The sequence below is a fragment of the Microtus ochrogaster genome, linkage group LG4 (assembly GCF_000317375.1).
Source record: "Microtus ochrogaster isolate Prairie Vole_2 linkage group LG4, MicOch1.0, whole genome shotgun sequence".
Lineage (NCBI taxonomy): Eukaryota > Metazoa > Chordata > Mammalia > Rodentia > Cricetidae > Microtus > Microtus ochrogaster.
The window spans coordinates 40,026,193-40,051,274 of NC_022030.1; the positions used below are offsets into that span (position 1 = coordinate 40,026,193).

Consider the following 25,082-nt stretch of genomic DNA (forward strand, 5'->3'; position numbering starts at 1 on the left):
AAAAAAAAAAAAAAAGAAAAGAAAAAAAAAAGAAAAGTGTTTCACCATACAGTCCAATTATGTACAAGAATCAATCATGTAGCAGATGAGGACATAGCAAATGGTTACTTCAAAATAAAAAGTCTGGGTAGCAACTTTTGTCACATGTGGTGACTGACTATTGCTGTGCCTCAGGGGAAACAATGTTTGTATTACCCCCCTTTAAAGATCATGGTATGGCATATTCTCTGAACAGATAGAGTAAAAGCTTTCTTAAAGATAGGAAATCAGGGTAAGCTAGGCTGATCCTCCGGACCTGAAAATATACCCTTCATTTAAGCAAACTTCTCTAGTACACCAGTATAATAGAGCGCTGAAATATATTGCCCAGGCAGTCTTAAATGTGTGGGAATCAGTTGCTCAAGTTTTCCAAAGAGCACTGAGGATATCAAGGATGGACAATCATAGAGATGCTGGCGGAGGCATCCTTTCAGTAGTCAGGGGATTTTGATAAACACAGATGAAAATGAAGATGACTGCCAGGTGGTGGTGACTCGTGCCTTTAATCCCAGCACTCAGGAGATGGAGGCAGGTGGATCTCTGTATTTCAAGGCCAGCCTGGTCTACAAGAGCTAGTTTCAGGACAAAAAGGACTGTAAGTTGAGCATCCAAACTGCCCAGGCCCCCCCCAAAGCCAGCACGTGCAGTAGGATCAAAAACCCATTGCCATTGTTCTTGAGTTCTCAGTAGTCCTCATTGTCCGCTATGTTCAGCAAGTCCGGTTAAGGGAGGAGGCAGAAATCCTCAATAAATAAATAAATTTTTAAAAAAAGGACTGTAACACAGAGGAACTCTTTCTCGAAAAACAAAAAACAAAAATAAATAAAAAGAAAAAAGAAAAAAAAGAAAGAAAATGAAGATGATCGAATGAAATTTCACAATGACAAGGATATAGCCAATATTAAATTACTTAACTGTTTGTGTGTATACTATGTAACATGTTCCCTAGTAGATGAACCTTGCCCAGACTGAATAAGAAACACATGAAAATCATTTTCTATGAAATTTTACCTTTAAAATTTTAATGTATTTTGAATATATGAATAAGCAATACCCAAGTTTATATGTATAGTTCACTGAATTTGGGGATAATCTTAGGGTAGTAACTGAAACTTTAAAACACAATTTTCAACTCAACCAAAAGGGAATAGAATATCAAAATGATTACTATCGATACTATTTATGATTGACTGCTTTTTTCTATTATCATTTGATTTTTATATTTTTAAATAGTAGCATTCTGGCTGTGAAGAGTAAAGTTAAATACTTTATTATTCCAAACACAATAAAAGAAGTCATATATTAAATGTTAGATAATTGTCTACTCTAGATACCTTCAATTTACTGACCACTTAAACAATTGATCTAAAAGGTTTTTGTGAATCCACAAAAAAAAAAAAAACCACTTTATCTACTTTCTCATAAAAAGTTTTGTCCTCAAGAAAGTTTTTACAGTTTCTCATTCTGACTCACAGCCCTTTCTAATTTCCGCTGGTCTAAGTGACATTTATTTAGATTTATTAATTTGTTACAAAAGAGCTCCCATAAGGTTTTTAATAATGATTATCATTATCACTGATTAAAATTTCATTGTTTGGTCCAGATGGAGTTCTTTTCCTGTCAGCTAGAATGAGCTTGTATTGTGTGGTTATAATATGTTTAGATCTAAACAGGCAGATGGCAGAGTGGTAGGATATTGTATGCTCCCGCTATCAGTAGTAGTCCCCCATTAATGCTGGCTTTAAATAAACTGTGTTCCAAAATGATCCCCATACTTTTCTAACGATAACTAGATTTGAGAGTCTAAACATCACTGAGCTTGGGCAGCGCATTCTCTACTTCTAATAGACTCTCAGGTAGTCTAAGTTTCAGTCAGAACAATTGTCAGTCTAGTCGAGTTTATCCGTGAGAGTGTCGGGTTTCGCAGGTTCTTTCAGGCACTTTCATTAGGGAGAGAGCTTCTAAGTAGCAAGAGTTCTCAGTTAAGTATTTAAAAACTGACTCAAGGGAAGGCAGTAACATTTTGTGTGAAGATTTAATATCTTCACAATGTAGTTATCTTGGTTAGGTATGTTGAATTTATAATTAGTAGTAAAAAATGAACAAAGTTCTTAATAAGAAACTTTCTATAGAAAGGTTTTAGTCTTTAATAGCTTTTTATGTTCATTCAATTCTAAAGAGAAGTCAGCGGACTTCTGAAGTTTTGAGTAAAATTCAGAAACAAGTTTCAAGGATAGTTCACACACAGGGCTTCCTCAAGTTAATGAGCTTAGTCCCAAGTTCGCCTGAGAATTTCTCTGTGGGACAGCTATACTCCATACAGAAGAAACCCACAGATATGAACTTTCATCTTAGGACTTAAAGGATGCCATTTGAACATTCAGATATTAACAAATTTTTAGACCTACATATTACACAACCAGCGTTAAATTTCCCTAAATATTTTTTGTTTGTTTTTTTCTTTTTTTCAGTGCTTGATTTTACCTCTTTGTCTGATGGTTTATAGTGTCATTGAATAATACACTCTTGTAATAGACTGCAATTTCTTCCTTTGAGTTATTACCCCTTAATTCTTAATATTGGTTGCTATCATTAAGTTGTGAGCTTTGGAAACTCTATTAAGTAGCATAGATCTAGGAAATACCCATGTTCAATAGTCAAAATGAAAGAATGTAGCTACTTGCTTCTGTGCAAAGAAATATTAACAAATAGACTTGCTTCCTTTTCATGTAAACTGTGGGACAATTTCACATATTAGGTCATTGTGCTTCAATTTCTCCTACAAAAAACATTCAGATTTTGGTAAATAAGTAATCATTTTTAGGAATGTATCTCAATTCTAGCATGACTTAGAATCTCCTGGTAGAAACAAGGGAATTTTATTAAGAAGGTACAAGAAAACAATGCTATAGTAAACACAGTCTATCTCCTTTTTTTTCTTTTTGCAGGTGGAAGATGCCATAAATCCTGCACTGGACGATGCTGGGGACCCACAGAAACTCACTGCCAGACCTGTAAGTGTTCCACCGGGAAAAGTAGAAGGTTTGAAACGGGTGAAGGTTTAGTGGTGGAATATTCTCACAACTCTAATCACCTGCAATGGGAAATAAGCTTAATTTCTTTCCATCTAAATAACCTACCTAATTTGTTGCTTTCAAATGAAATAAAACACACTTGGTTCTCATATGCCCTTGTAGTTTCTTGGCTAATGACCTCCATAGCTCATTGAAGTCTGTACATCAGTAAAAGTGGGAGATCCAAATACATAAAAATTTATAACAATTCAGTTTCAAATAAACTGGTGTTTTATTAAGTTTCCCAAATACTAATACCATCATTCATGGATTTTAAAAAGAAAAATATAAGAATTACCATGAGCCTGTTTTTTGTAGACACTGAGTACAACATGTATTTGCAAACTACATAGATAAGTTTACAATCATGACTCTTTTTTTATTGAAAAAAAATTTCCACCTACTCCCAGCCTCCCATTTCCTTCCCCCTCCTCCCCCTCCTCTCCCCTCCTCTCCCCCTCCCCCCACTCCTCTCCCCCTCCCTCTCCAGTCCAAAGAGCAGTCAGGGTTCCCTGCCCTGTGGAAAGTCCAAGGTCCTCCCCGCTCCATCCAGGTCTAGAAAGGTGAGCATTCAAATAGCCTAGGCTCCCACGAAGCCAGAACATGAAGTAGGATCAAAACCCCGTGCCACTGTCCTTGGCTTCTCATCAGCCCTCATTGTCTGCCTTATTCAGAGAGTCCGGTTTTATCCCATGCTTATTCAGTCACAGTCCAGCTGGCCTTGGTGAGCTCCCAATAGATCAGCCCCACTGTCTCAGTGGGTGGGTGCACCCCTCGTGGTCCTGAGTTCCTTGCTGATGTTCTCCCTCCTTCTGCTCCTCATTTGGACCTTGGGAGCTCAGTCCGGTGCTCTAATGTGGGTCTCTGTCTCTATCTCTATCCATCGCCAGATGAAGGGTCTATGGTGATATGCAAGATATTCATCAGTATGGCTATAGGATAGGGCCATTTCAGGTTCCCTATCTTCAGCTGTCCAAGGAACTAACTGGGGACATGGCCCTGGGCACCTGGGAGCCCCTCTAGGTTTAAGTCTCTTGCCAGCCCTAAGATGGCTCCCTTAATTAAGATATATACTTCCTTGCTCCCATATCCACCCTTCCTTTATCCCAATCATCCAGTTTCCCCAAGTGCCCCCCACCCTCCCCTTCTCACTTTTCTCTCCCCATCTCCCCTTACCCCCATCCCACCCCACCCCCAAGATCCCAATTTTTTTGCCCGGCAATCTTGTCTACTTCTCATATTCAGGAGGATAACAATATGTTTTTCTTGGGTTCACCTTCTTATTTAGCTTCATTAGGATCACAAATTATAGACTCAATGTCCTTTATTTATGGCTAGAAACCAATTGTGAGTGAGTACATCCCATGTTCATCTTTTTGGGTCTGGGTTACCTCACTCAGGATAGTGTTTTCTATTTCCATCCATTTGCATACAATCATGACTCTTAACAACGAATCTTACACTTAGATTATGCTTACATTTAAGATTTATTTTAGTTATGTGGGGAGGTGTGTGAACATCATTGCACACAGAAGTCTCTTGACACTTTAACTAACGTGAGAATTAAACTGTCATCATTAACAAAGGACAGGGCTGGAGAATAAAGCCTGTCCTTGGATTGTTTGTTGTGAATGCAGGAGACCCTGGTTGATACCTGGGCCAGAATGTATATATAATATTTTCAGCATTTTTAAATTTGTAAAATACTTAAAATGTACCTGGTATTTAACAATCCTATGAATAAATATTTTAAATTTGAAAACAAAGCTTCTTATGTAAATAGTAAACTTTTTCCCCCAAGCATTAAAACCAAAGATTTGAACAACACAGGACAGTAAAAACGTGAGATGCAGCCGGGCGGTGGTGGCGCACGCCTTTAATCCCAGCACTCAGGAGGCAGAGACAGGCGGATCTCTGTGAGTTGGAGGCCAGCCTGGTCCACAAGAGCTAGTTCCAGGACAGGAACCAAAAACTACGGAGAAACCCTGTCCTGAAAATAAAAAAAAAAAAAAAAGTGAGATACAACTTTTCCTAGCATAAAATTGGTTTTTTTTTTTTTTCAAGACAGGGTTTCTCTGTGGTTTTGGAGCCTGTCCTGGAACTAGCTCTTGTAGACCAGGCTGGTCTCGAACTCACAGAGATCCACCTGCCTCTGCCTCCCGAGTGCTGGGATTAAAGGCATGAGCCACCACCGCCCGGCCCTAGCATAAAATTGAAAGACCCTCGACGAGGACCTTTTTCAGGAGGAGACCCCCCCAACGCCAAGGAACATGCTGAGACCGCACGGATGCAAATTGCAAGAGGTTTATTGAGTAGACACAGGTACCTGAGAACAGCAAGATCTCTCGGAAGACTTGCACACCTGCCAACTGGGGGGCGGGCTTTTTATAGGGAAGAGCAAAATGCAAGTTTTACAGAAGCAAAAGCATGGTTATTGGTCGATCCGGAATGTGGCGGGGTGTCAGCAAAAAGCAAGTTTACGGAAGCAAGAGCATGGTTATCGGAATGAGGCGGGGGGGGGGGGCATGACTGTTCCTATCTTATAGATATCCTGTTTTGCAGTCAACCTGCTTTGTTGATGTCCTATCTTACCTATCTTATTGACATCCTGCCTTGCAGTCTTCCTATCTCACAGACATTCTGCTCTCTCAAGCACATGGGATGTTCTTACGAGAGCAGGCTGGCCACTGATCTGGAGAATTTTTTTTTACTTTAAGCAAACAGGACATTCCCCCGGGAGCATGCTAGCTGTGGGTTTTGAGGAGGGGGTCTATAGGGTCTTTCAAAATAAATAGAAGACACAAAACATTGGGGATTTAAACATGTAAACACTGAACAATAAGGAGATTTGTTTTAATGTTAGATCAAAATTTAGAGATTTCACATTTACTTGCATTCATGAAATTATGAAAATAATGAAATAACAAAAGCAATTATTGTACTATAAGCCATCAATGGAAAGAGTACAGAAAGTAAAATCCTCAAAGGTAATTCCTTAAATTATTTTTTAAATTTACCTTATCTTCGTATTCAAAATTTAAGAGATATGAAAAGAATAACATAAAATAGTCTTCTCTCTTGTGCCTGCTTTGTTCAGCCACCCACTGGCAGCAGACATTGAGCCCTTCTGCAAATAATCTCTGTAGAAAGGTAAGGTCTCCCAAGAGTATCAGCAAACATGGCATATCAATTTGCAGTAAGACTAAGCGCCTCCCCATGTATTAAGGCTGGGTCAGGTGCCTCAGTATGAGGAATAGGATTCCAAGAGTCAGGAAAAGAGTCAGAGATAGTGAGTACATATGATATTTGTCTTTCTGGGTCTGGGTTACCTCACTCAATATGATGTTTTCTAGATCCATCCATTTGCCTGAAAATTTCAAGATGTCATTATTTTTTCCACTCTGTAGTACTCCATTGTGTAAATGTACCACATTTTCATTTATTTTTCGGTGGAGGGACATTTAGGTTGTTTCCAGGTTCTGGCTATGACAAACAAATCTGCTATGAACATAGTTGATCACATGTCCTTGTGATATGATTGAGCATCCCTTGGGTATATACCCAAAAGTGGTAGTGCTGGGTCTTGAGGAAGGTTGTTTCCTAATTTTCTGGGAAATTGCCATACTGATTTCCAAAGTGGCTATACCAGTGTGCACTCCCACCAGCAATGCAGGAATGTTCTCTTTACCCCACATCCTCTCCAGCATAAGTTGTCATCAACTTTGATCTTGGCCATTCTTACAGGTGTGAGATGGAATCTCAGAGTTGTTTTGATTTCTCTCATGACTAAGGATGTTCACCATTTCCTTAAGTGTCTCAGCCATTTTAAATTTTTTTGTTGAGAGTTCTCTGTTTAGGTCTGTACCCCATTTTTATTTGATTATTTGTTCTTTTGACGACCAGTTTCTTGAGTTGAAAGACATACTTTTCTATGAGAGTCATTTACCATGTCTAGAAGATAGTCAAGGCAGAAGAGGAAAGTCTCTTCAGGGTTAGCAAGACCCCCAAGTGTCAATGCATCAGAAGACAGTTAACATAAGAACTTACTTGGAGATGAGCCTCATCTTGTTGGTGAAGGTGTGAAACCCATGGGTGTATGTACTTGGTATGCAGGTAAGCCCATGGGTGCATGCATATATACTGTATGTAGGTAAAGCTGTGGGTGTATGCATGTGGTATGCAGGTACTTTGTTGACTGCAACTACCTCTGTCTCTGGGAAGAGATGGATGCTGTGTTGCAACATCAGGAATAGCATGGGAAGCTGAGAGAGACCCAGCTTTCTGATGATCTACCACACTGTCGTGTGCTTCCTGGGACAATGGCAGATTGTAGGTGTGTCTTTTTTTCCCCGTTTATTTATTTATTAAAGATTTCTGTCTCTTTCCCGCCACCACCTCCCATTTCCCTCCCCCTCCCCCAATCAAGTTCCCCTCCCTCATCAGCCCATAGAGCTATCAGGGTTCCCTGCACTGTGGGAAGTCCAAGGACCACCCACTTCCATCCAGGTCTAGTAAGGTGAGCATCCAAACTGCCTAGGCTCCCACAAAGCCAGTACGTGAAGACAAATATCATATGTACTCACTCATAAGTGGCTTTTAGACATAAAGCAAAGAAAAACCAACCTACAAACCACAATCCCAGAGAACCTAGACAACAAAGAGGACATACATGAATCTAATCTACATGGGAAGTAGAAAAAGACAAGATCTCCTAAATAAATTGGGAGCATGGGGATCATGGGAGAAGGGAGAAGGTGGGGGGAGGAAGGGACAGGAGTGGAGAAAAATATATAACTCAATAAAAAGAAAAAAAAAGAGATAGCCCCTGTTCTCACTGCTAGGAGTATCACAAGAGGACTAAACTACATAATTGTAACATATAGGCAGAGTGCTTAGGTCAGTCCTATGCAGCTCCCCTGCTGTGGGTTTAATCTCTCTGAGCTTCTATGAGCACAGGTTAGTTGATTGTGTGAGGTTTTGTGGGTATTCTTGACTCTGCTGGCTCCTTCAAAGCTTTCTTTTGTCTTCAGAATTCCCCAAACTGATTAGCATTTGACTGTGGGTCTGTGTTTGTTTCCATCGGTTGCCAGATGAAGCCTCTTTCTCTGATGGCAATTGGGCTAGGTACCAATCAGGTCACAGGAAATGGCCATTCAGACTGTGTGTCTGCTCTTGCTTGATGCTAAGCTGGTATCTTCCTTGTAGATTCTTGGAAGATTCCCTTATGTTAGAGTTTTACCTCCCCCTAAAATGCCCCTCCTTCTTTAGTCACTCTTAGTTCTCTTTCTTTCCTTCCTTCTGTCTCCCAACCAAATCCCTCAAGGTCTCATCCTTATCCATCCTCAGTCCTCTTAAGGAATCGCTTCTATTTCTCCTTCCCAAGGAGATCTGGATATCCCCCATATAAATCCACCTTGTTAGCTGGTCTTTCTGAATCTGTGAAATGTTTCTTTATTTTACAGCTAATATCCATGAATAAGTGAGTACATATCATATTTGTCTTTCTTGGTCTGGATTATCATAACTTAGTATGATTTTTTTTTCTAGTTCCATCCATTTGTCTTCAAATTTCTTGGTGTTCCTTTGTGTCCTGAATAATACTCCATTCTGTATTGTATCACATTTTCTTTTTCCATTCCTTGGTTGAGGGACATCTCCAGATTTTATGTTCATGAAGCTTCTTTGAACATAGTTGAGTGTAGTGATGAGGCGAGCAGGCCTGCTTTTTGTCCCACCCAGATCCCGCACGGCTAGCTTTACACCCGAAATAACAACACACAAATTGTATTCATTTAAACACTTCCTGGCCAATTAGCTCTAGTCTCTTACTGGCTAACTCTCACATCTTGATTAACCCATTTCTATTAATGTGTGTAATACCATGAGGTTGTGGTTACTGGTAAGATTCTAACCTATGTCCATCTTGGGCTGGAGCTTCAAGACATCTACCTGACTCTGCTTCTTTCTCCCAGCATTCTGTTCTATCTACTCCACCTATCTAAGCTGCTGTCCTATTAAAGGCCAAGGCAGTCTCTTTATTTGACCAATGAAAGCAACACATAGACAGAAGACCAACTTACATCATTTCCCCTTTTTCTGTTTAAACAAAAAAGAAAGGCTTTAACTTTAACATAGTAAAATTACATATAACAAAACAGTTATCAAGCAAGAATTACAGTTACAATATTTATATCTATTTTATCTTTTATCATAACTAAGGAAAACTATAACTATAACTAACCATTCTTCAACTCAATCAAAGACTCCAGAAGGATATAATATTACCTAAGCAAACAAGAAATAAGCAACTTCCAAAACTCTAGAAATGACAGAGACATCTCGCTGCCTGGACAGTCACCCAAAGTTTTATTGTACCATTGGGGCATCCATCCTCAGCCTACAGGCCCATAGTATCCAGCAGACATTTCCATGAATTTCAAGGACAGTTCAGTCACTATCTGCTGTGTCCTGTACAATGTCTCACAGACTCTTTCATGAATCAGGAACCCTGAAAGACCATGTCACCTTTAGGCAAGTTCAGCAGTCCTCTCTCTGTGGGTTCTTTGTGTCCAATTTATGCAATAGTCCAGGCAAGAGCAGTTTCTTGCCCAAATGGCTAACCAACTCCACAAGGAACCTCTTTGATGCCCATCTTCCTCTCGAAGTAGATTGGTGCTGCCAGGAGCAGATGTGTCTCATTGTCATGAACAGCCCTAAGTTATTAAAACATTAAATGCCATATTCTGTAGTCTTTGAAAGATATGAAGAATGTCTATTTAACTGAAATATATCTCTACATATCTAAAAAATCTAACTAACATGACTACAAGCTTGACTATTATTAATGATTATCCTTTAACAACCTATATTTCTTAATTATGCATTACATTTTAAAAATGAACTATACAACACAATACCTTAATCAATATCAGAAATACATATACATATAACAAAATTGACCTTAAATTTATATCAACAAATTTACATCTATATCAATGTAAATTATTCATATCTATATCATATCCCCCTTTAAATGTAAAAGAACATTTATAAACAATATTTGGGAATATGAGCTCAGTTATTTCTCTCCAAACTGCTTCCTGCTGTATAGGGATGCTGTTAATCATGTCTTTTATGGTGTAACCTGTTTGCCAGGTTCATCTCAGTCGGCAGTTGAGAGAAGTAATTTTTTGAGGGTGTTCACAGCAACCTTTCAGGAGGCATGGTTTATCATACCATATTGGGATAGAAGCAATCCACAGGGTTTTATCCTCTGTAAAAACAAAAGAAGACCCTCTTTTCCAAAGCATCATATTCTTAGACCCAAATATGGAACCCACGATATCTTTAGAACATACATGTTGGATATGCTTAGGAGCAGACACCATGAAATATCTCTCTGTATTTAGCTCCTTCACAGTCAAAAAGTTCAAAGAAAATACAATATACAGAATCCAAACTTTCTGTAAATTTTTCATTTTTACATGGCTTATTTTTACTCTATCACTTTATTTTGTTTCTTTAAAGGCTTTACCCTTTTTAATGCATTAACTTTATTCTCTATATTATTTTTCTTCTCTCTCCCAAGCCTACATATGTCTATCTAACACTATGACCCATTTAGAGGTCACTTATATCTGAATCTGTCCTATTGCATTGTCTGTTTTTGCTTTGTAATTTTAAATCGCTAAGCACTTAAGAATCTAAACTATGCTGCATGGTGGTGGCTCACGCCTTTAATCGCAGCACTCAAGAGGCAGAGGCAGGCGGATCTCTGTGAGTTCGAGGCCAGCCTGGTCTACAAGAGCTAGTTCCAGGACAGGAACAAAAATTACGGAGAAACCCTGTCTCAAAAATCAAAAGACATTCCTAGGTCAAAAACAGGTATTGTGGGCTTTCCTGCCCAGTCTAACATTGTGGAGCACTTGTGACTGAATCAGTTGTGCCTCTGAGCTTCAGAGCGGCAGGCTGCTCTGGATGTTGGCTCCACCTCTCTCCAATTTCAAAATGGTGAACATACCATTTTTGCTAGCCCTGGGGCCATCAGGTAGGAGCCACACTCAGCATGTGGCACTGGGCATGTGGCACATAAACTCTTTCTTTTTGAGTTACAGCCAAATATACCATGCAGAGCACTGTGCAGCCTGGAAACATCTCTCTGTATGGTGTCAGGAATCCTCCATGGTCTACTGCCTGCCTAAGCCTGATCCTGCCATCTGCCCAGGTGCAGGTGGGGAGTGCTGAGCAATTGGCATGGTCTCAGAGTACTTTCTTTCTGATCCCAAGTGCGAACACAAACATCCAGTCCCATAAAAGCCATTGAAATGCTTTAAAGCCAGGGTTCGCACTGGCAGCACAGCCCCAGGAAGCTGTGTTTTAAAATGACACGGCTTTTATTCCCTGCAGCTTTTACTGAAACAGGAAATCTCTCTATGGTATGTCTTAGAAAACAGCAAAAAGCTTTGTTAAACTCTCCCTCCCCTTTTTAAAAGCCCTCTCAGGTTTTTAAGTGTATTTAATCCATCACATTGGGCGGCAATTTGTAGTGATAAGGCAAACAGGCATGCTTTTTGTCCTGCCCAGATCTTGCATGGCTAGCTTTACACCCGAAATAACAACACACAAATTGTATTCATTTAAACACTGCCTGGCCAATTAGTTCTAGTCTCTTACTGGCTAACTCTCACATCTTGATTAACCCATTTCTATTAATGTGTGTGGCACCATGAGGTTGTGGTTTACTGGGAAGATTCTAACCTATGTCCATCTTGGGCTGGAGCTTCAAGACATCTACCTGACTCTGCTTCTTTCTCCCAGCATTCTGTTCTATCTACTCCACCTATCTAAGCTGCTGTCCTATCAAAGGCCAAGGCAATATCTTTATTTGACCAATGAAAGGAACACATAGACAGAAGACCCACCTACATCAGCTGAACAGGCATCCTTGTGGGGTGATTGAGTATCCTTTGATTATATGCCTAATAATGGTATAGCTGAGTCTTGAAGTTGATTGATTCCCAACTTTCTGAGAAACCACCATATTGATTTCCAAAGTCATTGTATAACTTTGCATTCCCACCAGCAATGGAAGAGTGTTCCCCTTACTCCACATGCTCTCCAATATAAGATGTCATTTGTGCTTTTAATCTTAGCCATTCTACAGATGTGAGATAAAACCTCAGAGCCATTTTTAATTGCATTACTCTTATGGCTAATGATGTTGGAATATTAATTAAATTTTTCTCTGTCATTTGAGATTCTTCTGTTGAAGTTCTCTGGTGGGGTCTTTTCTCCACTTTTTACTTATAGTTTTTGATGTCTAGTTTCTTGAGTTATTTATATATTTTGGAGATCAGTCTTCTGTCAGATGTGGGGTTGTTGAAGATCTTTTGCCTCTCTATCGGCTGCCATTATATCTTATTTAAAGTGTCATTTGCATTACAGAAGGCTTTTAGTTTCATGAAATCCCATTTATTAATTGTTGATCTCAGTGTCTGTGCTACTGATATTCTATTCATGAATTTGTCTTTTGTGTCAGTGCATTCAAGGCTATTTCCCACTTTCTCTTCTATCAGGTTCAGGATAACTGGTTTTATGTTGAAGTTTTTGATCCACTTGACTTGAGTTTAGTGCAAGGTGATACATATGGGTCTATTTGAATTTTTCTGTATGCCAACATACAGTTAAGCCAGCATCATTTGTTGAAGGTTCTTCTTTTTTCCATGACAACCTGACCTTTTTATACGTGCATGTATGTATGAAATTTTGTAGAATTAGTAGCATTTGTAGAGTCATAGGCTTGTATACTTACACTTTAACAGAGATCATAAACACAGGATCATACTGTTTGAAACAATTACTGTTGCCTGGGGAATTGTGTGTTAATGCCCATTTTTGTATTCCTAGACAACAAAATAGCACATTAGCAACATTTTATCTTTATTAGTTATGCCATTCTATCTTGATCTATCTCTATGCATATATATGTATATATATATATACATATATATATATATCTGTATCAGTATCTGTGTGTAGATCTAAATTAATTTACTTAGTAGAAACGATGTTTTATGGCAGGAATGTTTTGAAAAGAGTTTTCAACCAGATTCTAAACTAAAACTAGGTTACTATGTAAAATTCATTCACTACAGTGTTTGGAGACAATATAAAAGTATTTCAAACTGAATCACAAGGTGCTAGGCTGGTATTAACCTGATATCTAAAATCATCAAGAACAAATTCCACACTTGGTAATGATGCAGAAGGGAGACATGGAGATCAAAAAGAGGTTGATGCTCATAGCCATTTCACAACATAGCTTCTCAGTTGTCAAACTTACAAGTGAGTTGTCCCTAGTCCTCTGCCTAGTGACTATATTTCTTTATTTTTTTATAGGGATGGGGGCAATTTCAGAGAGACTTCCTTACAGATGCTGGTTGTGGCTGGAGGCCATGCACAGGACTTACCACACTTATCACCCAGTGAGATTTGAGAAAGGCTGTACAACAAATTTTCTTTCTATGCAGTCACTAAGCATTTGCCTTGGAGTATAATTATTTATTATTTTGTTTTAATTTGGTTTTAGAGACATGGTTTTTCTATGTATATCCCTGGATGTCCTGGCACCCTCTATATAGACTCTACTGGGACTAAACTCAAAGATCTGCCTCCCTCTGCCTCCTGAGCGCTGGGATTAGAGGCATGAACTACAACAGGCAGTTATTATTTTCAAAGTTTGGTGTTCAATTTGTCATTATGATGTCATATTTCCATACTAGAATTCATATATAAGCCTCTTCATAATACTTTACTAAATAAAATCAAATCAGTTATTTGAATTTATAATTTTATTTTTATCTCATTTTACATGCATTTTTTGTAGAATGCAGTATAGTTAGATTATAAACACATATATTATATATTCATAATAGACATATAAGTCTATCTATAGATGGGGGATTCTCTGTAGTTGGGGTTTACAATAAAAAGGCTTAGAAGTCACTAGTATAAGGGGGTGGCTTTTCCCCAACTTTGGTAAAACTTTACATTAGTCTTCAAGTTCTATAATGTCAAAAATCATGAAACTTTAAATTTTTTAACTATATGCAATTAGAACAACAAAACATAAAAATAGGCTTTATTTACCCAAATATCTCTAATTTTTATAATAGGCATCATTCAACATAGCAAGAAAACATAAAGCCCTTTGTTTGTTCTAAACAACACTGAATAGAATCTTGGGCCTTAGAAGATAATAATTGTGGCCCCTCCTCTTTGGCCCATGTATGTTAGTGAGGCTGGAAAGTGACAGTTTTCAGTATTCCTACAGAATAAAGGCAGCATGCAGAGATATGGAGCAAAACAAATGTGTTAACTATTTTTGTTATCGGTCCATCATGAAGCCTTGATGGACTTGAATCTTCAGTTTTTACAAAGCATCTTATTTTACAAATGCATGTGTACATGTGTGAGTGTGGAGGCAAACACATTTGTGCATGTAGCAGTCAGAAGTGTGTATTCAGGTCTTGCTCTTTTATTTTCTGAGATAGGCCCTTTCACTGAACTTCAAGTTCTCGATTTAGGCAATGCTAGATGGCTAAGTGCTCCTAGTTCCTCCTGCATTTTTACCCAAACTCTGGACTGTAGATATGGATGGCCATGCCCTGATTTTAATGTGGGTGGTGAGGCTCAAAACTCAGGTCCTCATGTGTGTAAAGCAAGAATTCTTACCCACCATAATACCTCCTCCAACAGAGTGGAAGAGAGAACTTACTGAGAAACAGTTCCATTGTTTTACAGAACATCATAAAACACACAGTGATCAGAGTTACCTACTATTTCACCATAGAAATTAAGCAGAAATGATTATAGAATTCTTAATAGTCAGCAGTTTCACTCTACATTCTATATGTTTTAGGTAACTACTTATACATATACATATTATATATGTATATTATATATATATATACTTATACATACAAGTAAAAATTTTAGTATACTATACATTAGCATGGAATCTTACAGATTATAAACCATTTCCATTTTAAATGTCCCTTAAGATAAATTTCTTTCACCTTAGGGAAGACAGTAATCATTTTTCTATAAACTAGAGAAGTCATTAAAGATGTTGTCAAACTTTTGTAGATGATATTTGGGTTTCAGCCTTTGTTTGAGTCTGAAGACTGCTCCGTCTCTTTAACACCACATTTCAGAGGACTCTCAATGGTGTGTTAGCTCAGAAATCAGTCATGTGGTGGAAATTACAGTTGATCTGCTTTCCTTCATGGGTATACAACTCCATGTTAACCATCAGTTATCATATCCATAAAATGGAAATTGTTATGCTTGCTTCCAGATGGTTGATTTCTTTTCACAATGAAATTCTATGCAGTATTAAAGTTGAAATGCTTAAATTTTTGAGGTATAGGCTAAGGACCAAATAAATAGCTGTCTGACATATAATAATTAAAGGAAAAATGTGGGAAAATATCCATAAATGAATGGAAAGATATGGGAGATAAACACTAGAGCTCAGGCTAACCTGGAGATTTTTGCCTACATCTGGTATCTGGGCAGGGAATGAGAAACAGGACTGGAGGAAGTGGAGACTCTTTGCCCTCGACTTTCATACATATCCCTTCTCTCCTTCCTGTGAGTTACTTAAGGGATAAATTGCTTATCCATAATTAAATAGCAGAGCAAATGTATTTTGGGGGTACTAGATACTTAGGTACTAAAATAACTGAGTTTTATAATAATGACTTATATAATTGCATACTTTTGTGAGACTTGGACTCATGGAAGATTCTGTAGGGATAAGAAGCCCCAGAATTACCATAAAGGTGAATTACACAGAACCCAGAATTCTAGTCTCCCCTTAAATTTTCAGCAGTTCCTCCATGATCTAAGGTGGCTTGCAGTGAGATTCACTGTATCATATAATATTCTTTGATGCTTTTAAGAATATTCTACTTAACTAGTTGGCCACAAGAAATATACATTTCCATATTGCAAGAAGTAGTCTAAATAATTAACAAATTGCATCTTTCTCTTTAGCTAAAATAAGTTTTAGTGAGAGATTCTCATAGGTAATTAATTGGTTTTGTCAAAAAATTCCTTATCTGTTTTATAGATATATTTTTCATACTTACAAAGTATTACGAAAGAAAGGACAACTATTCCAAAAACCTTCATCGCTATTAAGCAAACCCAGTAAGGGTGATATTTTATTGAGCCACCTTTCCTTTGACTTACTCCATGGCTGTCCGTTTTGGCTGCTGTCTTATGTAACTGATCAGTGAGAAGTCACAGGAAAGGCAGACAGCTCAGCTATGGGAGCCATTCGCACCTCACTCCAAGTTGTTCCCATTTCATCTCATCCAAGATCTCTGCCAATATCTCTGAATGGAGACATGGGAAACAAAGATGTCACTCTATCATACTGACCTTGAGGGGAAGGCTGCAGGGTTTCCAAAAATGGGCACACGTTTTGTGCTGTGTTAGAGTCCATGAAATGAAAGTCCACAGAGACTATATTGTCAACTTCTTATAGACAAAGGATTATTGTCCTGTGTTCAGGATTTTAGAAGCTATTGTTGAATAGTTTTAAGTGCACCCTCAGTAGTGTGTCCTGGTGTTTGGGTTATAAACCGGAATACTTTCTATTACAACAGAAGACTTTTTTTTCTAAACAAAATCTTTTTAAAAATCTTAGCCATGCTGAAGGATTTTATAAATATTAATGAAAGTAAATGATGCTTGTACAATCTTACTAAGCATTCTACTCTGATTTACCCCCGAGTCTGATTTTCTGAACAACTTGAATTCATGCTCCTTAAATCCTTTTTAAATGCTAGAGCATGCTGACCCTAGATACCTAACAAGAATATTTCTCGCATCACTGCGAAGGGTCAAACAGAACCGGCTGAGATACTGAAAGATGCCGTCCATGTGGAGCGGCAAGTCCAACTTGAAAGTACTTTTAAGCTTAGTTAAATCATGCCTACACTGCTTCACAGCACAGCTTAAGTAAATTGATTCAGTGGATTAATGTAGTCATGTCAGGGGAGACAAACTTATCTTCTATGTGAAGACTGAAGCTTATGGAAGTATTATTTAATAAGCTTACGGGTAAGAATGACAACTTTCACTATTCCCAAGAACCAAATCCTGAGGGCCGAGTTGCCTAGATGTGGATGTGAAGGAGACTCGGCTTTAAGAAATAAATAATAATGAATAAAGGAACAAAGCTATCTCTGTCCCTCCAAGATATATGAAGCATACTTATTGCATTTAAACTAAACACTGCATGTCTTTTTGTATCTCCAGTCACAGTGTCAGGCCAGTTTTCTCTGCTCTCCTATCATCAGGAGGGGTAGCAATTTCATTATACTCTCCGATCATCAGGAGGGGTAGCAATTTCATTATACTCTTCCATTTTGTCCTTCCAGGCCCGATGTCAGCTCATGAAGTCATTGCATATTGAGGGAGGAAAGAGGAAAAATGCATACATTAAAATATTACAGTTTGATTTCCCCAATCTTGCATATGTTTTGCTAGAGAATAGTCAGAATTGTTTTCATTTGCAGATTTTATGATTAGATTTTTTTGAGGTGATAAATTTTGATACTAAGTTTTCCATCTTTTAAGTTGTTTTCCAAATGTCATTTCTTACCTAGGAACAAATTGGAAAATATAAGTATACTAAGCAATAGAAAGAAAAGGTATCTGTCTCCTAGATTGAAGTAGTATACTATAAAATTGAAGAGAAAATTCATGTTCCAGCTGATGGACTAAACAGACATGATGTTTTTCCTCATTTGTCATTAAATTAATAATAATTTTAATAAAGGGAAGCTTTAACTGTGGAAGTTTCCAATTAGATTTTGTTTTTAAATAAAATAGTACATTATTAAAATTATGAAGAGGTACTCAATACATTGATAAGATAGCATATTATACCAAACAATATTTTATATTATTTATTGTTTCCATGAATACTTATAGTTTATACTAAGAAAACTGGAAGGTTAACAAATTCTCCATACTTTCTTATGCTTAGACACGAGAAAATCATCCTTCAGTGACAATGTACTGAAACCTTTTTAAAATAGGGAAAAGGAGAAAACCAGAGTCTTAGTTTGTTTTATACATTCTTGAGGAAAATATTAGAAATACAGCTTATTAATTTTTTGAAAATATATCCATAACAGCATCAAATGGAATATTTAATGGTATTAGATAGTTAATATACTCAAAGGAAGTTATTCTGCTTTTTTCTCCCCATGAAACATAATTAAGAAAAAAGTAACACCTCAGAATTAAGTTATGTTTCTGTCACAATGAAAATCTGAAAAATTCTGTAAATTCTAAAACTCAAATGACAAATTGTGAGAATAATAAACAAATTATACCTGTGCAGATGCATAGACATATAATTTGTCATAGTATAATTGTGTTTACAGTCTTTGTGGAAAAAAATGTCATTTTAAAAGAAGTTGTCAATGTGGTAAATATCCAATTAGAGTCTAGCAAAACAAATGGGAGCTAATGCGGCAAGGAGAAAGAGCTGAGCCAGCACTCCTGATCAATCAGGGCAACAGCAAACCTTTGTTAGGAGCCAACATCTTTAATTAAAACTCTTGTACTTTACTAATAACTTTGCATGTCTATAAGCCTTCTTATTGATTTCAATTATTTTCTATTATCCATTTCTTGAATTTATAGTTTCTGAAGACATTGTAAAATAAAGGGAAACATCACAATGCACTAATTACTTGTCCACGTTCAGCATTTGAAGCACGGAGTCAATAATTTACTTGAAGAACATGGGAACAAATGGATATTAGTTGTCATGTTATCACGACATTCAGATATGTGATTTGAAGGAGGAATAATTTTCTATTTAAATATAGCAGATTCTTTTATCTGAACTATAGATGCAGTGTCATTGAGAAAATTTTGCTGTATGTCCTCCTAAGAAATAATACAATATATGAAATTGTACCTTTTCTCGGGACATTCTGGGATGAAGTGGGAGATGAGATTATGTCATGGAATCTGAAGCATGCACTTCAGGGCATGAGTTTTGAGTTACTTTAGGTTTTGTATCTTCTGCTCTCTTAACTATTGTGCTACTGTGGAAGCAAGAAAGAGTGTTTGAAGGTCTTTCTTAACCAAAATTATTCTTGTAGCAAGAGAAAAAAAACTTGCCCTTAGTTTTATGTATTTATATATTTACTAAAACTACATATTACATGCATAATCTCACAACTGTAAAAATGGTACAGCAAATAAATCACACCCTTTGCTGTAAAACGATGTCTTGTTCTTTTAAAACATTTCCGAACATACAATACAGCCCATAAAAAACAGTAACTGACACTGTGATCTGATGGATTTTGTGGTTGGTCCCTTTGACCCTAATTTGGAAAAGTAATCTCCAGTATTAATTAGTAGGATAAACTTCTGTACAGCAGTTATATATAAAAAGCAAACAGGTTGTTTTTCAGAATTTCCTCAGTTGACCTGTGTGCCATCAGCTGAGTCCTATTTTCTAACTGCAGTTCCAACTTGTTAGCAGACTGTCAAGTCTCTTCAGGGCCCTGACTGAAATTAAAATTCTATGAAGTGGGCTAGGTTAAAAAGTAGGCTGCACATTGAAAGCATGCTGCATTATATCATCAAGCCATATATTTGCAATGTGAGTCTTATGTCTTATGATCACTTACTCCTAAATCTAGTATTGCTATTGCTGAAATATGAATTTATATATTAGTCTTCATTATGTCTCCTATCCTTCTCTATAAAATTTGCAAGTTGAAATCACTTATTTGTAAAATGCCATAATATTACATATATGTATATGTATTCACATTTGTGCGAATCTTCTATCTAAGGTAATCTGAAGAGAATTGGTGTAATACTTTAGTTTTCATTATAATCACTCACCATACTGTTAATTCATGTGGATTGATAATTCATTGGAATGAGCTGGTTTTCAGAAGAGAAAATAGAAACATATGAGATTATTTTAGCTACCTGTGTTACATTTGAAATAGTTTCTGGAACCATCTTCCTGACTGTTCTAAGTCTGCTTGGTCCTCACCTTTGTGCATCTATTTTCTGTGGCTCCAAACTTAGTGCTCAAAAACCAATAAAGATGTATAGGAGTTTGGAAAGGAATTTAAAGACCTACTTTGATAACTCACTTTGTGACCTAGGAGAACTTAGTTAAATATTTTTAAATGTTAATGCTTTCATCTATAACACTGGGATAAATAACTTGCTATATTAAATACATAGGTTATATCATTACAGGTTTTTATAATTCTTTAAAACAATTTAAATGATACCCAAGGGCCCACTGTAATAATAATAATAATGTCACTGAGACCACAAATCCCTTTCTTGCATTTTTATAGAAAGTGATTAATAGTAAACAGTGTGTTGTTTATATGTGTGCCTATTTGCAGATACATTTATATACAAAAGTACAAGTAAATGCTGAGATATTGTTTATCTTGATTTACAAGAATTGCCATGTTATTTCTAATTTTCTGTCATTCAGTATTTTTTACTTATAATTTATGTTTTGCATCTTCTTTAAGCACAAAAAGGTCTACCTTTCTCTTTTCTAGTGCTTCAATACTTCTGTGAGTCACGTTTGTACTACAATTTATTTAGCAGTTCTGTCTTGGAGGATGTTGAATTCCACCCAGTGACTATTATAATCCATGAGCAGTTCAAAAATATGTAATTACTCACAAATGCACATCATCCTATAAGTCATATTTCTCTAGACAGAACTGCCTAGTCACATACCTTTAAACACATACGTTTAATGGATGTAATCAAATTGCTCTTCAGAAGGCATGTATCAATTTAGGAACTCATCAATAGTTTCTTAATTACATTATTCATCGTTTCACCCTTACCAACAACAATCCTCTAGAGATGTGTGGCTGTTTTTGTTGCATTTGTCCATAAACACATACATTGATCTGATTCACCTTTTTCATCAACAAGTGGTAAATTGTGCTTAGTTTCTTCATTCCATACCTGATGTGAAACTTCTGCCTTTCACTCTGAAAGACTCTTTGATAATTTGTATCACAGTTTAAGAAGTAACTCAGATATATATCAAATGGGAAAAACTTCATCTTTATTCTTTTTTGATATTTTGATAACACGTAGAATAAGAAAAGGTTATAAGGTGTGCTATTTTTGTTTGTTTTTACATAAAGTTAGGATAAATACGTTTGTGATATATCATAAATAAAAATGATATCAGAATATTAGAGTGTAACTTGAGCTATCAAGGAACTTCAGATGCTGCTGCCTCTGCCTTTTGAGTTCTGTACTTAATGGAATGCAGCACCATGCCTGGCACCATGTCATGCTTTGTGACAAATTCATGAAGATGCAACCTTCAATCTAAAATGAAATGATATCTTTAACAAATGCGCTGGCAACTGAGATGTCCTTGCTGGTAAACTGCATGCCTTGTAAAAATAAGAACTTGAATTTGAGCCCCCCAGAAACTCCATGAAGACAGAAGTACTCCAGCACTTCCCTAACATTCTAATGCAGGGTATGAAGAGACAGCATGGTCTGGAAAGGAGTCTGGACTTCTCAGCTTACTGGTCTAGTTGAACTGTTGATCTTTGGCCTTCATGCACATGATAGTAACCTGGTACCTGCACACAGACACACATGCACATACACACGCACCCACACACACATGCATAGACATATGAGCTCGTACACACATGCCACAGATACAGGAATGCATACAAACACACAATAATACATTATCATGTTTTATGCAATTTCACATTCTTTCTTTATGTCCTAAAATCTCTGTCTTCAGTTTAGTAAGAGGCACATAGAATAATTTATACTGGTTGCTAGGAATTTTTTATAGTCATTAAAATATAATGATATTTTTCTTTGTTTCCCAACAAATGAACTTTGTTCATGTTAATAGTCTCTTAATGAAGGAGACTTTCTCTTGTGGCTAAGATGGAAGATTAAGATTAACTTTAAATTCTTTCAATGAACAACTGAGAATGTCTTTATAAAATAGACTAAGTAGACTTCATTAAACAAATGAATAAATTAGGTGATGATGAAGAATAGACTTGACAAGACCCCTTTCCTCTGTGGCACAGCTGACAATATTATCATGTCACAGCTCATGGGTCACCAGAGATTAAATTGAGAAAAGGGTCAAATGTGATTAGTACCTGCAGAAATCTGGGAATGCTTTTATTAATTGACTCAGAATGCCAATTTCAGAAAAAAAAAAAAAACAACTGTGCAGCAATAGACCATGTTTTCAGTTTTTTAGGTGAACTCTAGCAGTTATTGCATATCGGATTAAACTGTTCTGTTACCTATATGTGTGCATACTTCATGACATAACTAGTTTGCTCATTTACCATACATGCCGTATTTACACTCTTATCAGGTCATATTGGATTGGATGGCCAATCACTCCCATTGGGAAAAGCCTGGATGACTTTTCATAATTCTATTTTGAGACACATAGTTGTTTGATTGTATTTTTAAGTCACCTTATAGAGCTTTCAATGGGTTAATATTCATTTTGTTACAATTGTAAAATACTTAAAGTAGACAATTCTATCTGTGTCCAAATCAGAACACAGGCTCATCATTATTTCTTCCTCTGTTAGAAACAATTTAGGCTTCATTTGTGTATTGTGCATAAAAGAGCATTTTGGATTAAGACTTACTTCCATATGTACCTTCCATCCTAGTGAATTATTTTCCCTTCATGAAACTTATCCTTGGAACAGAAATTTCAAGTATTGACTTATGCAGTCTTTTTTAAATGTCAGACTCATAATTTTCTTTAAAAAAAAATTTCTGGCAACCCACACAGTAATGCTTCAGAATATGGGTGCTTGGGGGAGGGAAGGGCTGTTTCTTAATTTTGCATTTTTGTAACTATTCTAAAAGTTTGCCTAATGATAGATACTCAGATGGATCCAGCCAGTCTTAGTGGAAAAACAAACTTCATTATAGACCTGAATTTCTTTCCCAGAACCTCGCTTTCCAAGCATTGCAGTATGAACAATGAGTATGCCATTGTTGGCTAATCTGGGAGCATTATTAGTTTAATTTTAAAAATCATTTGATAATGGTATTTTTTTTGACAGTGGTAGCACACACCTTTAATCATAGCACATGAAAGCACAACACACAACCCAGAGTGTTCATTTTGGAGCACAATGTTAACTTTCATAGTAGTACATGGTGAGTCTTACAACAAGAGGTAAGGTCTAGAAACATTCTGTCAAGCCACTAGACAGACACTCCTTAAACATTGTCTAAATCCCCACTCAGGAACTCATTCCATTTTCTAATAGCTGATAAATTTTCCCAATAAATTCTTCCTCACATTCAACCAAGATCTACTCTGTTTGATCCACTTTTTTTTTTTTGGTGCAAATTTCAAAGCACATAACTGAAAGCATTGACGTGTCCATTGACTTCCAATCTGTTTAATGAGCATAATGTAGCTGGGGGTTTCTTTTTAGGTGTATTGAATTTTATTTTATGCATATGGATATTTTGCCTGCATGTATATATGCAAACCACAGGCAGGTTCTACCCTCAGAAGTTCACCTGAAACTGAAGTTAGTGATGGTTATAAGACACCATGTGGGTGCTGGGAACTGAACCAGGGCACTCTCAAGAACAGTCGATGCTCCAATCCCTGAGTCAACTCTCCAGCAACTGGACATGAGATATTTTGTAGGCATGATTTGTTGAAAATTTGTTATTAAAAATAAAAAATCTACAAGAATCATAGAGATATGAGTTATTACGTGTTAACTGAAGTTATAGGAAATTTGATATGAGAGAAGAGAACAACCCTCTGGTGGAATTCCCCTCTTTGTTGAAAATTTGGTCTCCAGCATGAGCAGGGAATGATTCTATATCCAGTCTAGGGCATTTTCTTCTCAGATTTTCCTATAGGCTTTCTCCTAGACTTTTGTTTGTTTAATTTCCTACTTAGTGATACAGACCTTAACAGTGCAAATAGGAAATTACTGTGAAAGGACATAGGGATTAAGGTTCTATAAAAGAATAATTAAAATGCCAATCAAGCAAATCGTGTAAATGACTTAGAGGATTTCCGATTTTAACTAGATAGAATGATGTCTCTCAATTTTAGACATCACAATGGAAGAACATATTGAACCTATTTAACCTCTTAAGATTTTTAGAGCATTGCCAGTCATTTTTATCATATAGGAATTAGATGATTCATTGACATTATTTTAAATGCTATATATCCTAATATTAAAAATGAGGTTTATGCACCAATAGATAGTAGCAGTGGTTGTAATTTTTTGAAAAAATGAACACTGAGCCACACTGAGAGTAACTGAGTTAGTTTTCCTTGGCATAATGATAGCTATGTTCAATACGAAATTCCTGTTAAATTGTGTATACCCAGTTCATGGAGACTAGGGAGAGAAAATAAAGTCAATCAGAAAGCATTGAAGAAAGGAAAGATAAAAAGATAGAAGGAAGGAAGAAGGGAACAAGAGGAGAGGGGAGGGACACATGAAATATAGGGAGTAAATCTTCAAAAATAATTTCTAAATTAAACCTTAATTATCTCTTATGTTAAATAATTTTTTTCTCTTGTCATTGTACTTATTGTTTTTTGCTGTACAGATAAAGAAAAAGCAGTAAATATTTGATCTGTAAACTGCCTATCTTTGAAATAAAGTAAATTTATTACAAGGCAACAATTTGGTCATAATATTGGTTATTAATGTATTTAGAATAGTAATTCTTAATTAAGATATATACTTCCCTGAGCCCATATCCACCCTTCCTCCATCCCAACAGTCCCATTCCCCCAAGCTCTCCCCATCCCCCCTTCTCACTTTTTTCTCCCCATTTCCCCTTACCCCCACCCCACCC

General features: G+C 36.7%; 1 protein-coding gene across 4 annotated transcripts in view; it reads left to right on the forward strand.

The window, feature by feature from the left end:
- The window catches only part of Erbb4 (erb-b2 receptor tyrosine kinase 4), a 1,055,173-nt gene that overhangs the window by 704,606 nt on the left and 325,485 nt on the right, over positions 1 to 25,082 (forward strand). For all 4 annotated transcript variants that reach the window (XM_026786414.1, XM_026786416.1, XM_026786413.1 and 1 more), the window contains exon 5: positions 2,988 to 3,053. In XM_026786414.1, coding sequence (XP_026642215.1) covers positions 2,988 to 3,053 — 66 coding nt within the window. The remainder of the gene's footprint in view (positions 1 to 2,987; positions 3,054 to 25,082) is intronic.